Below are 14,044 nucleotides of genomic sequence, written 5' to 3'. Positions count from 1 at the left end.
TTTTATAGATAATGAAACTGAGACATAGTAAGTATATGCGATTTAGTTAAGAAGACACTTCTGGTGACCGTCGGCCGAAACTAGAACCAAGCTCTCCTGCCTTAGCTCATTGTATGGTTTAATTTCCATTATGTGATCCACATTTTACAGTCTGCTGAAAGAATATGATTGTTTGGAATTGTGTTAGTTTGTTTTCTTAGAATGGACAGGGATTTATTTTTACAGCTATCCTAAACAGACCTGTTTTTAACTAAAGAAAGGGGTACATAAATGAGAAAACTAATTCGTTAAAGAAATGGTTAAGATAAAGTCGACTGAACTATTGTCACACAGGAAGCTTAGCTGATAGGTGGGACGTGTGATCTTTGTTTTGTTTTAGAAATTGCCATTCATTCCACTTTTAGTTTTGCAACACATGAATAAGAGCTATGTATTTATACTGTCTACCGAAGTCAGGAAACAAACTAAGTACTGTTTTCTTTGCGAATGATCAATTGCTTAGGACTTGTTTCAAATTAACGATATAAATAATCTAACAAGGTCTTTCATTGTACATTTCTCGGAGCAAACAAAATGCGATGTGTTTTTATAACCAGATAGCTATTTGATATTTGTTTCTCTTTCATACATTTAGATACAGATTGATATAAAATTACTTAAAATGCTGCATATAAATTAAACATTAAAAGGGAGATATGGAGAGCCCAAGCTGCCCCATTATAATCTTTAGTTCCACGGTCACCACCTCAAGGACACTCCATTTCATATCACATGTCCTTCTTTTGAAAAGTGATCACCAAGCTTCAAGTAACATTTGAGCATGGCCAGCAACTGCATAATTTATGGACCTTTTCTTTTTTTTGCTTTTGTGTTCTTATTTTAATGAAAAACCAGGAAAACAGAAGACTTTTCATACGTTAACTCTCTTATATTCTTTCCCTCCTGCCTTTGCAGATCGGGGCCCTGAAGGATTACTACCACTTCTATCACAGCAGGACGATTAAAAGGTCAGTTCTCTCAAGCAGAGGAACACACAGTTTCATTTCAATGGAACCAAAGGTAAGAAGAACCAGTTGGGTGGGGACCAAGAGGCAGAGCTTCTGCATTTTTCATTGGTAACATCACACTAGGAACTGGTGACCAGCACGAAAGCTTACATTTCAAGAGCTGTCATACTATCCTTTGGTCCAATATCTTTGCTTCCTCTTGAGACCAAAAATAGGCAGTGGCTTGATTTTTTATTGAAGTGCCCTTATCATCCCAGTTGTAGAACAGCCCAGGGGTATCAGAAGTAGGAGTTGTCATGGAGAAATGAGAAGGAGTGTATGTGGGGACAGATGGGGATGGATTCAGAAGTATTGAGGTCTTAAGAAGACCATACTATCTGCCTGTTTGCATACAGATCTGAGGTTCTATCTGAGCTCTGTAGAGGAGTCTCTTCCAGAACGCTTAGGTCAGGCCTTAGGTCACCACGAATCCTTGTAGTTTCAACGGGCATTAATAGAGCCATGCCACTGGTGGCCCAGGGCCTAGACCATGGCCTAGACCATGTCTGAGACAGGAGGGATTCTGAGCACAGAAGGGACAGAAGCTGGCTGTGCTCCTCTTGGAAGCTCAACAGGGATCTTTCTTACACATTGTCTTGACCCCAATCCTTTTGGGTTGTACAGAAAGCATACTTCTAGGAGAACCTAGCAGGAGACATGTCATGTCTAGATCCTCCCAATCCATTTTGGAGAGGCAGGACAGCTTTGAAATGGGAGATAGGAAGCTGGAGGGTGTTAGGGACAAACAGGCTAATAACTGGCAACTAAAACTCTGAGGATGAGATAACCCTCTGTCCTTATTAAGTTGGAGGAAGGGATTGACTCTGACAGAGAGCTGCTTGGCCTCCCAGATGTGACGAGTAAAGAGGGAGAGAGGACAGCAGTACCAGCCTGCCCTGGTTCCTCTGTGGATTCACTGTTTGTTATTTACTGATCAGGAAGGGTTGTCTTTTCCTCATTATGGTTTGGGTTTATCATAGGAGCTCATTTTCAAATAAATTGGTCAACAAGTCTATACCAGTGAGCATGGCAATGTCACCTAGAGATTCCTCAAAAATGGTATTCCTTATTAAAGCAAAAAGGTCCCTGTTTGAATTAATATGCAAATCAGGTTGGCTCTTTGGAGTCCTGTCCTCGGTTATGTGCCACAGTTCTTGTTTAATTTTTGTCTGGAATATTATCACACAGCGTTCATGATTGTGAAGTTGTATCTTGGTGGTTAGAAAAAGCACGTTTGTTGTAGGGCCCAATTTTCTGTGGATTATAGGAACATCCCCTGATACTTAACACTCTGGCAGCCTGTGGCTTATATGTATATTTTCCCTTTATCTCTATTCAGAATTAAATGTTACTGGAAAAGCAATCTGTTAGGATGTTCTTGAATTAGCGAAGTTTTCGAAGCAAAGTCACGTTTTTCATCTGTTAACGTTTTCCAAGCTTTCTTGAACTTTGGTAATTTAAATGATTTTAATTTCAGACCTCATGTGCATAGTCCACGTGATTTTTTTTTTTTTTTTTTTTTTTTGCGGTACGCGGGCCTCTCACTCTTGTGGCCTCTCCCGTTGCGGAGCACAGGCTCCGGACGCGCAGGCTCAGCGGCCATGGCTCACGGGCCCAGCCGCTCGGCGGCATGTGGGGTCTTCCCGGACCGGGGCACGAACCCGTGTCCCCTGCATTGGCAGGCGGACTCTCAACCACTGTGCCACCAGGGAAGCCCAGTCCACATGAATTTGAAAAACCGAGTACTAAATGGTTTGGGAGGTAAGAACAGAATTGAATACAGAGCTATTTCAAGCCTTAACGTTCTTTTGGGGAAGCTTGGCCTTCCATTCTTCTTATCTCAGTGCATCAAATAGCTCACGCAGGACCCAATGGAGACCTCAGATGCTGGGACACGTAGTGCCTGGCATGTATGTCCTCCCCCACCCCGCCCAGAGGAACAGAGCCAGTTCAGGCCAGCCCCAGGGTACATGCTCAGTTCCTCTGCCTCCTCCATATAAAGAATACCCTAGAATAGGACTGTATGTTGCTTCTCACTCCTCATTCTGATGCCACCTGCCCCTCATTGCTGCCCAGCTGTTTATACAGAAGGGCCACTGTTCTACCAACTTTGCAGATTGGGGATTGCCTGCAGTTTCTTTCAGACATTTCTTAAAGTCCGATCATTCCTTCCATTGGCCACTGCTTGAGCGTCTAATATATGCCAGGCCCTGTGTTAGGCTCTGGGGATTTGGGGATAGGGTGTTGCCCTCAGGGAACTCTCTGCAGCCTCCCACAGTAGCTTTCAGGGAAACACAAGACGTTACAGTGCTTCTCAGTGTTGGGGACGGAAGAGCAAAGGAGATGGGGGTCCACTACATTCCTCCTCCTTCTCCAGCTCCCTCCACGAAAAGCTCAGGCCGCCACTTAGGTTAAGTTTCCTTTTTAATTAAAACAACAACAACAACAACAAATGTTATTTACAGAGAAGTTGCAAAAACGTTATGAGGAATTCCTGTATTCACTTCCCAGATTCCCTAAATGTTCACGTTTACATTTTACATCTCGTCAAACTTACTTGGTCATTTTCTCTCTCTTCTCTCTACACATGCACGCACAAGCACACATAGCTATGTATATACGTTTCTTTTTGAAAATTTGGGTGCAAATTGCAGACATGATGCCCCTTTAACTCTAAATACTTCACTGTGTATTTACCAAAACAAAGGATTTTCTGTCATATAACTGGGAGTACAATGGTTAACATTTTGGTAAAATCTGGGTATTAACATTGATTCAATATTATAATCTAATCTACAGATTTTATTCAGATATTGCCAGTTGTCTCTTTTCTGGGCCAGGATCACATCAGTTGTCATATTTCCCAAATCCCCTTGGTATACTCTGTCATACTTTCATTTTCTTCCCTTCCCTCCCCTCCCCTCCCCTCCCCTCCCCTCCCCTCCCCTCCCCTCCCCTCCCCCTTCCCCGCCCCCTCCCCTCCCCTCCCCTCCCCTCCCCTTCCCTCCCCTCCCCTTCCCCTCCCCCTCCCCTCCCCTCCCCTTCCCCTCCCCCTCCCCTCCCCTTCCCCTCCCCCTTCCCCTTCCCCTCCCCTCCCCTCCCCCTCCCCCTTCCCCTTCCCCTCCCTTGCCCTTCCCCTTCTCCTTCCCTTTCCCCTTCCCCCTTCCCCTTTCCTTTCCTTTTCTTTCATGATCTAGAATTTTTTTTCAGAGTACTGGCCACTTATTTTGTAGATCTCTCAAGTTGTGTCTGTCTGTTTCTTCACGATTAGCTGCAGGTTTGGCAGGAACACCAGAGAAGTGCTATGTCCTTCCCAGTGTATCAGATCGGGAGGCGCATGACATTGACGTGTTTCATTGCTGATGATTTTAACTTTGGTCACTTGATGAAACCTGGTGTCTGCCAGGTTTCTTTATTTTAAAATACGATTTTCCCCCACCTAATTAATAGGCGTTTTGTGGGGAAATACTTTGAGATTATGTAAATTTCTACAGGCTGGCTTTTTATTTTCCACTCCCAGCAGATCTCATGGGGAGTATAAAGTACCCGCACAACTTGCTTTCTTAGGCAGGACTCCTTTTCTTTAGTCTTGGGGGGGTGTGTGTGTGTGTGTGTGTGTGGTGGGTGATTTGTGTGCCAGAGTGGAGGCACATTTGTGATTAGGGGGACGGGACCATGTGGAATGGCTTGGTGGGAAACATTGGTGACGTGTGAAGTTATTTTTGTTCCTCGTCTTCTCCAGAAAGGGAAAACACACATGGGTGAATTGCAGGGAATACACACACTCAACAGATCCTGGCATTTACTTGCTGGAGTAAATTGCATGGCTGCTTCTTCCCCCTGCTATTGTTTTTACTTAGAGGGTTCTAAAGGAGGAGATGCAAAAGTAGCAACATTGTAAGAACAACCCTCCTGGTGCTAAGAAAATGCTGTGGTCAGTTGGGGCACATGAGCCCGGAGAACAAGAATAGACTGGATTCCCATATGTTAACGGTATGTTATGATTAGCTTTTAAATGACAGGGATCCGCAGACTTCTAAGACGGCATCACTGCACGATAATAACACAGTTTGGCAAAAAGTGTTGGTACGATATTACAGCGTTAGAAGGGTGAGTCTAACAGTGTTCTTGACTCACCAGCTTCTCTCCAAGAGACCTAGGTTACATCTGAGAGACAGCAGTCTTGCATTAACGTTTTCAGAAGCCTCTCATTAATCTGCTTGGAAATCTTTGCCAGCCCTGTGGCATTTTGGTCAAAGAGGGCGATATCTACGGGAGGTCTTTGGAATGAAAGTTCTTTACGGTTCTTTAACTGCCGGTGCAGACATGGGCAGGGGTGGTGGAGGAGATATTTCTCTTTCATTCTTCTTACCCAGAACAGAAAAATCAGAATCCTACATTTTCCATTAGAGTAGGCTTTCAAAAATAAAGAACATAAACTGTCCTTCGTTTAGCCCTTATGTCCTATTCATGTGTGGTTTGATATACGAGCCCAACGTCTACCCTTGCCCATGAGGTTTTATCTTGAAGATTCTGGCCTTTTAATCTCTTATCTTTTCCAGTCGTTTTTTTTCTGTCTTCAAATATATTTAAAGATCAATTTTTATCTAAATCTAGGGTAGAATTACCTTCTGCTCTGGGCTCAGGGATGAGCAACTCTCCTGCCTTGTTTTTTCCTGAAGTTCAACTTATCAACCCGCCTCATCGCGTGGATGTGTATGGCTGTGTATCTCAAATACGGAAAAACTATTGATATAGTATTATTTATTGCAGAATCCTAGGCTCCTTAGAATTAGACTTCTCTCCTTCCTATCCAATGCTAACATACCCTCTGTCATACTCCTAAAAATATTATTTTCAGATCTGTTAAACATGCCCAGTGACAGAGAGCTCAGTACTGGACAAGGCAAACATTTCTATAATTAAAGAGATTTAACATGTTGAGCTAAAATTTGCTTGTCTGTAACTTCTATCCATTGATTGGATCTACTTCTACCTTCCAGACTTACACATAACAGCTCTTTAAATATTTGGAGCCCCTCTCTTAGTCTGCTGGAGCAGCAATTGTCCCTCTGTCAGTGTGGCCCAGAATTAAGTTCACGGCTTTAGCTCACAGAGAGATTGCTCATTTGTTACATTTATATGTAAGCCATTTCCTCTGAAGAGGATTTTAGAGCAGAGCATGCAAGCACCGTACAGGGACAGCTAAAGGGCTGTAGAAAAAGGACAGGAAGGCGGAAATGAAGTAATTGGAGGTAATTAGCGAAATCAGATAGAATCAAACCTGTGAAAGGAGAAAGGGAAGTTCAAGTTCTTGACTAATGCCTGTTGGTACCTATTGTGTCCAGAATTTGATTTTCAGGCGAATGGAGTTTCTTTTTGCCCCAAGGGTGAAGACGATGTGATGGAGTAAAGTAAGGGTGCAGGGGTACTTCACTGTACATAATGGTCCTGTTCCCAAAAAGTTGTACCAATCTACTTCTTATCAGTCAAACCTCATTTCTCCATGGATTCACTTTACAATTTCAGAATCAATTTATCTTCACTGAGGATTGATATGTCATTTTTCTGTGGAGACAACCAGCACGTTAGTTAACTCTTTTTTTTTTTTAACTCTGAGACAAACCATTTAAAAGTGGTTTCCATACACCTGATCTGCCAGGGGATCTTTGGAGGTAAAGAAACCTTATTCAGTTAGAAATAGATGCTCAGGAGTGTCTGAGCTCCATCTTGCCTGGCTCCCATGCATGAATCACAGCCATGCCTTTTCACTGACAAGATTCCTGGTGTCCTGGTGCAGCTTCAAAATTCATTCCACCCCGAGTACAAGTGCTTCCTGATCTGGCCGCTGCTGCACTTCCTCTCACCCCACCTGCCCTCATTCCAGCTGGTGCTCCCGTGGACTGTTTTCTCTGGCCGTTCAATTTTCTGCTCTTTGCTTTTAACTGTGATAATAACCTCATGGTTTGACTTTCTTCTGTGAAGTGCAGTTTTATAACAACATTCCTGGGCTTGTGCTGGGCGGCCACGTGCACAGATCCTGGGTGTGTTGAGGTGGAACGAGAGGGGCTGTGTTCTCTGGGGCAGGAACCCGAGGCTGTGTGTTCTTAGCCTGTGTCATAACCGTGATTGTTACACATTTGCTTCTCAGCATCTCACCAGTGAATAAAAGCAGTTACCATATAGCTTGAGAATGCCCTGAATTCTTCTGGAAGCAGCGTGGGCTTGGGTGTGATGATGAGTGGAGAGGATGTGGATGCAATGGTCAAGGGGCATGTTGGGGGGCTGTCTTGTTCCGGGTGACCCTCTTTTTTTTTTTTTTTTTTTTTTTTTTTTGGCGGTACACGGGCCTCTCACTGTTGTGGCCTCTCCCGTTGCAGAGCACAGGCTCCGGACGCACAGGCTCAGCGGCCATGGCTCACGGGCCCAGCCGCTCCGCGGCATGTGGGATCTTCCCGGACCGGGGCATGAACCTGTGTCCCCTGCATCGGCAGGCGGACTCCCAACCACTGCGCCACCAGAGAAGCCCCCGGGTGACCCTCTTTAACTACACTTCACCAGTTATGAAGTGCAACCGCTATGGCAGATTCCTGTCTTTGCTTTTTGATAGCATTCCTGTGCCTTTGAAAACCCCACTAGAACGTGTAGACTCCTGGGAGAAGCGTTTCAGGCATAAGTTTGCAACCTGTGATACAGGTATAATGGCAGGATGGCTAGGAGTGTAGGAGAGACGGAAGGAGTATGTGGGTGCAGATGCCACCAAGTTCTCCGCCTTCCCTTCTTTTCTGTCTTGTTTTCAGGTCTCCCAGATGTCTGGATGATCAGAAACCAGAGAGTCAGGTTGTACACTGCTGGGTTATCTGATGGGAAAGTTTGGGTCATAACCCCAATTTTTTTAGCTACTTAGGAAAAGTGGCCAAATCTTTATTAGAGAGCACTTCGCAGTGTTTCATTCTGAAAGGTTATAAACGCACATGCCCACAGTGGCGTGCAGATAAGAAGGATGAGTAAGATGGGCCAGACAGAAAATCCCTGGGCATAGGATAGAGTGTAGAGCCCTTGCTGTGTGTAAGGGAGCATCCGCAGCCCTGCGGCTTCATGTTTGCATGCTGGCTCGTGGTTGCCAGTTGAGAAGAGCCGGCAAGTCTGCACTTTCATGGGGCGTTTCCCAGTTTTAAATGTTGGCCAGTAATTCAGAAGTTTAAACATATTCGTGTGGGCCAAGGAAAATGCATCCGAGGGGCATCCCAGTTTGTGACCCCTGAGGTGGGCTGCATCGGGAAGAAGTGGGGGAGGCGTGAAAGGTAGGTGTTAGCACTTTCGTAACTTGGCCTCGGTCTTGCCCTCACCTGAACACTGGTTTCAGTCTGTCAGTCACGCTCTGCTGAGTGGCTCTAGTATAATTTTTCTCTGTGTCTTAGTCTCCAAACTGAAATGCAAAAATCTTTTTTTTTTTTGCGGTATGTGGGCCTCTCACTGTTGTGGCCTCTCCCGCCGCGCAGCACAAGCTCCGGACGCGCAGGCTCAGCGGCCATGGCTCACGGGCCCAGCCGCTCCGCGGCATGTGGGATCCTCCCAAACCGGGGCACGAGCCCGCGTCCCCCGCATCGGGAGGCGGACTCTCAACCACTGCGCCACCCGGGAAGCCCTGAAATGCGACGATCTTTTAGGTGTAAATAATTGGCTCAGAGCACTCCGGTTCTGAAGCAGACGCTGCTGCCGGTGAGGACGGAGGGTTGCCGGAGCTCGTTCTAGCTCCTCTTGTGCCTTTACCCAGTTTTCCACTGACAACAGTCTCAACAGGAAATGAAGCCTGGAGGAAATAGGATAAGTCAAAGAAAAGAACAGAAAAAGGAAGCAAATAAAGTGATGACCATGTAAAAATAGGGAGAGGAATTAGATAGGGTGGGGGAAGGGTAATTATGGATTTTGCCGCTTTAGCCACGTGAAGGAAAGGTACAAATATAAAATCTGTATTATTTTCTTAATTTATGTAGTATTTCTAAGGTGTCAGATTCTAAAGCAGCCGGTGCTAGATCTAGAAAGTGTAGGGTAATGACGACATTCTGAATTTCTCGTTAGGTCTGGTCTTAGTTCAGGTTGCTTATGACAGAATATCATAGACTAGGTGGCTTATAAACCACATACATTTACTTCTTCTAGTCCTAGAGGCTGGGAAGTCCAAGATCAAGGTGCTGGTAGATTCGGTGTCTGGTGAGACCCCACTTCCTGGTTCATAGACAGTCGTCTTCTCACCGTAATCTCACCTGGCGGAAGACACAAGGGAGCTCTCCGGGGTCTCTTTTATAATGGCACTAATCCCATTTATAGGTGACCATTAGGTCACTCCACCCTTGTGACCTAATCACCTCCCAAAGGCCCCACTGCTGAATGCCACCACGTTGAGTATTAGGTTTCAACATGTGAATTTTGCGGGAACACAAACATTCAGTCTGTAACAGGTCTTAAGAAGGGAACTTTAGAGCCACAGGTTCTGTTGAACTCTTGGGCAAGTTAGGATATAATAAGTAAGTAATCCTAGGGAATAAGCGAAAACAGCAAAAACAAACAAGCCAGCAACAACAAAACCCAAAGCCCTTTTAATTGTTTGGCTTTGAAGAGAAATCATACTGATTTACGTATTTACTTTAATGAATGCAAGAGTAAATAAGAGATCCAATTAAAACATCACCATTGAAAAGGCATGATTTGTTAAAAAGTGCTTGTGAATTTTGTTTCTGTGCTCAGTTCTACCAAATGTCAATCAATTCTTACAACATAAAAAGAGGCAATGTGGTACAACAGAAAGAACCTTTGGGTCTTTGTTCATGCTCGGATCTTTGTGGGGTGAGCACTTAACTCCTCTGTCCATCGATTTTCTCTCCTCATTTCTGTCCTCATCATTGTTCATGCCCTTACTCAGGGAAGTACATGGTATAATACGGTATAATGGTTTGTACATAAGAAAAGATCAAAAGCATAGGTTAAATTCTTATAAGAAAATAGTAAGTTCACCATTAAAATGATGTTATAAATCTATACATACTGATAAGGAAAGATCTCCAAAATAATATGTAAAGTAACAAAAAGCGGTATAAAAAGAACATATAAGATGTATTCCTATTTATGTTTTACATTTAAAAACAAACAAACAAAAAGACCTGTGTGTATTTTTGTGTAGTTATATGCAGCGTAGGTTTGGAAGGAAGCACAAACACATAAAAATAACTCTTAATAGTTACCTTTCCACATTGTATGACTTTTAAAAAACTGTTTATACTGAAACTGCCTTTGTTGATATCAACAATGATATTTGACATTTCAAATCTGGTGAGTTCATCTCTGTTCTCATCTGACTCTATCTTTCACTTAATACAGTGGTTGATCATTTGCTCCTTCTTGAAAAATGACTCTCAGTTTCTTGAGACCACGTCTCCCAGTTTTCTCCTTGCCTCTCCTGCACCTTCTGTCTCTGTGGATGGTACTTTTTCACCTCACCTATAAATTTTGGAGAGCCCAGGGCTCCCCTTTATGCTGGTGTCCTTGCTTCTAATTTATATCTCCTTCTCTCACCTACCTGACGTCTCCAATTAGATGTCTAGTAAGCATCTAAGCCATAATATGACATATACGATGCTTTTAATTTCTATCCATCACCATGGTGCTCAAACCTTTTCCTTCCCAGTAAACGGTACCATAATTTATCTAGTTGCCCAAGCCAAAAGTAAAGCAATCTATTCTTGATTCTCTCCCTTTTCCTCATTTCCCCTCATGGAACAATTAAGGGGGTCTCCCTGCTAAAATTTATCTTAAAGCTGTGAACCTGTGGGCTTTCCTCTCCGGCACTGCCACCAGCCTGGTTAATCCCACCATTGTCTTTGACTTGGACTGCGGCAATTGCCTCTACTTCCACTCTTCTTCTGTAGTCATTCTCCACAGAGAGTAAGCTTCTTAAGATGTACAAAGATCAGGTCTTTCAAAGACTTTCCATGGACTTTGGAATAAAATCCAATTTTTTCTTAATGCTCTTTAAGGACCATCATGATCTGGCCCCTTCTTACCTCCCTGAGCTAGGCTTTGAAATGCCTCCTTTTTGCTTATCACTCTCAGCCACGTTGACCTCTTTCTATAAACATCGAACTCTTTCCCTTTGCCTGGAACATATTTCCTTTGGTCTTTGCATGATGGATATCTTCTCACCCTTCACGTATCAAAGCAAATGTCACCTCCTTTGAAGGCCCTTCGACAGTCATCCTTGCTAAAATACACCCTTAATCTCATCTACCCAGCTTCTGTCTAGCTTTAACATGTTAATTTCCTCTTTGATAACGTATCTGAATCCAAAACCATATTGTTTATTTGAGTGTTATTGGATTTTCCCTTCCAGGATAAAACTCAGTAGGGGCAGGGGCCCCATCTTACTACCTGTGGTATTCCCTCATTCTGGAATAATATCTGGTACATAAAAGACCATCCATAGAAGAATAAATGAATGAATAAATATTTAAAATTAATTTGTACAGGAAAATAAATGAGAGAGGAAGTAATAAATCTAGGGGCTGAATTTCTCTTAATTGCCTTAGAACTCAAATCATTTTATGATGACATACACAGTACTATCTCATTTTAGTGCAGACGTGGGGGCAGCCAGTTGGAGAAACTGTTTTATAAAATAAAAGAGGTATTGGCTGGACTTGGGATATTTGGATTCCGGTCTCAGCTTTGCTACTAGCTCAACCTGCTATTAGCAGGTCACTCCTCACTGGGCTTATTTCACTTATAAAATCATGGAGCAGGTGAGCCATTTTCTGACATTAGTTCTGATCCATTAATTACCATCTTGAACCAGTGTCACCTGTGATTTTACTGTTGGTCCACATTGCGCATCGGATGTGCCCTTTTCATATTCCCTGTTCTAATGTCTTTCCAAACTTCCTCCTTCTCTCTTTCTCCCCAATACTTAGAATATTTCTTAGCACTTGAGCTCTTCCCCTGGACTCTGTTCTACCTGAAAGAGTGAATTTTGCAATTAGACTTGAGAATAACCTGGTTAGTCTTGAGACAGATAGACTTTACCTATTCAGCAATGCACATGATAAATGAGGAAGAAGTAACATTGCTTCTTTGTTTTCAGAGTACATGTCTCTCACTGATACAAGAGTGTGATAACGAGAATGGTAATTATCATTACTGATGCTCATGAATTGCAGAAGGCAGTTCTGAACAGCAAAACATACTTAATACAAGTGCTTCTAAGGAATTTAATACTTTATTTAGTTTTTGGAGAAACGGAACATCTTCTAAGATGACAACAACACTAGAACACATTTTTAAAAGCTTACCATGGAAATTAGAAATATATTGGGAGGGTGGTGGGTAGGAAGTAGGAAATAGAAGAAGCCAAGAATCAAGGGTGGACACAATTCATGAAAATTGTTGGTGGAATGTAGATTCTTCTTTAATCCACTGGCAAAGCTAAGCAAGTGTTTTCAGGTTTGAGTTTTCAAGCTTAGGCTGTGATTGCCCCCCGACCCACACCCCCACCGAAAAAAAAGGGCAAAAGGTGAGCAGAGTGAGTATGTGAGGAAGAGGACTGTGTCTTAGGGCAAATTTGCTAGGCCCCAGCTCAAGGGCAGCCTTCGCTCTAGACAGAATGTTCCAATAATGTCCCTCAAGATATGGACAAGCTTTTCAGACTTACTCTTTGCGCCAGCAGGAAGCCCTTTTCAAATTCATCTGTGCACGGAGAGAAAATGACAAAGATGGAGACTACTTGGAGGATTGGGAAAGAAGTGGGGTCATTCCTTAATACCGGGAAAACTGAAGTCTCCCAGGAATGAGGTAGCATGGGAGGGCTCTCTGGAGTTAGCCATTCATTCATTTGCTTTCTCCAGGGATAACTTTGAGAGCTAATTGTGTACAAGATACTGGTAGACCCCAGAGCTTTTTCCCAGTGGAGCTTACCACCTAGTAAGCCTAAAGTGCCGGCCTGAAGCTAAAAACCCCAGTTCTCAGCATCAGTTTCTATCCCCAAATGCAATTCCAACATCACTGGAAAGCTGAGACTTTTGAAGGCATCAATTAATACCGTTTTAATAGCTTTTCACTAACACATCTCAAGTTTTTATTTCTATTTAGGGCTGCCAGATAAAAGAATATATTTTTAATAAGAGCTTGTCCCAAATATTGTACGGGCCATACTTTTATTAAAATAATTTGTTTTTCACCTGAAATGCAAATTTAACTGAGTGTCCTGTGTTATTATTTGGTACGTTTGACAACCCTAACTTACACGGAAATCATTTTGAGATTACAGTTAGGAAAAACACACTGATAACGAGACATTAGTACATGTAGATGCCGTAAGGCACAGCTGAGGGTAGAGACTAACCAAAACCCCAGTCTCCCGTGACCACAGTAAATCAGGAGATTTCCCATGTTCCCTATGTCATGAAGTGTTTCTAGAAAACATTATCACTATATAAGAACCTGCTTGGAGTAACCACTATTTCTTTTACCATACATGTATGATGGGACATTAAGATTGGTTCTTCAGCTTATAGTGATATCTGTAACCCAGCCAGTAAAGTCCCCCAGCCCCCACCATGATGATTACTTCTTTGTTGTTTGGTAGAAAGACAATCTCTTTCAGCCCCTAGTAAAACATTTCATAAACTGTTCTTCTTGATTCCAAGAGACAAAGCCAATTTTCTCTGAGGCTGAGCTCTGTATACCTGACCCTTAAACCTCTGTAACAGAGGGTGTGTGTGTGTGTGTGTGTGTGTGTGTGTGTGTGTGTGTGTGTGTGTGTGTGTGTGTGTGTGTGTGTGTGTGTGTGTGTGTGGTGGGGCAGAGGTCACTGTAGTTAACCTGACACCTGCCACAACAAGGGCATTGAAATGAAAGCATCTATTTATCAGCCTTCTGATCAGCTCTCAGCTTTCACATTGTATGATTATAGGAAAAGCAACACAGTGTGCAGATTTGTAGATTTTGGA

General features: G+C 43.2%; 1 protein-coding gene across 4 annotated transcripts in view; it reads left to right on the top strand.

The window, feature by feature from the left end:
* The window catches only part of LOC132427286 (proprotein convertase subtilisin/kexin type 5), a 405,656-nt gene that overhangs the window by 35,898 nt on the left and 355,714 nt on the right, over positions 1 to 14,044 (top strand). For all 4 annotated transcript variants that reach the window (XM_060014607.1, XM_060014609.1, XM_060014610.1 and 1 more), the window contains exon 2: positions 955 to 1,059. In XM_060014607.1, the coding sequence (XP_059870590.1) occupies positions 955 to 1,059 (105 nt within the window). The remainder of the gene's footprint in view (positions 1 to 954; positions 1,060 to 14,044) is intronic.

This window comes from Delphinus delphis, chromosome 6 (genome assembly GCF_949987515.2).
Source record: "Delphinus delphis chromosome 6, mDelDel1.2, whole genome shotgun sequence".
NCBI classification, from domain to species: Eukaryota; Metazoa; Chordata; class Mammalia; order Artiodactyla; family Delphinidae; genus Delphinus; species Delphinus delphis.
The sequence above is the reverse complement of the archived record's forward strand: the minus strand, read 5'-3'. Positions and strand labels throughout refer to the sequence as shown.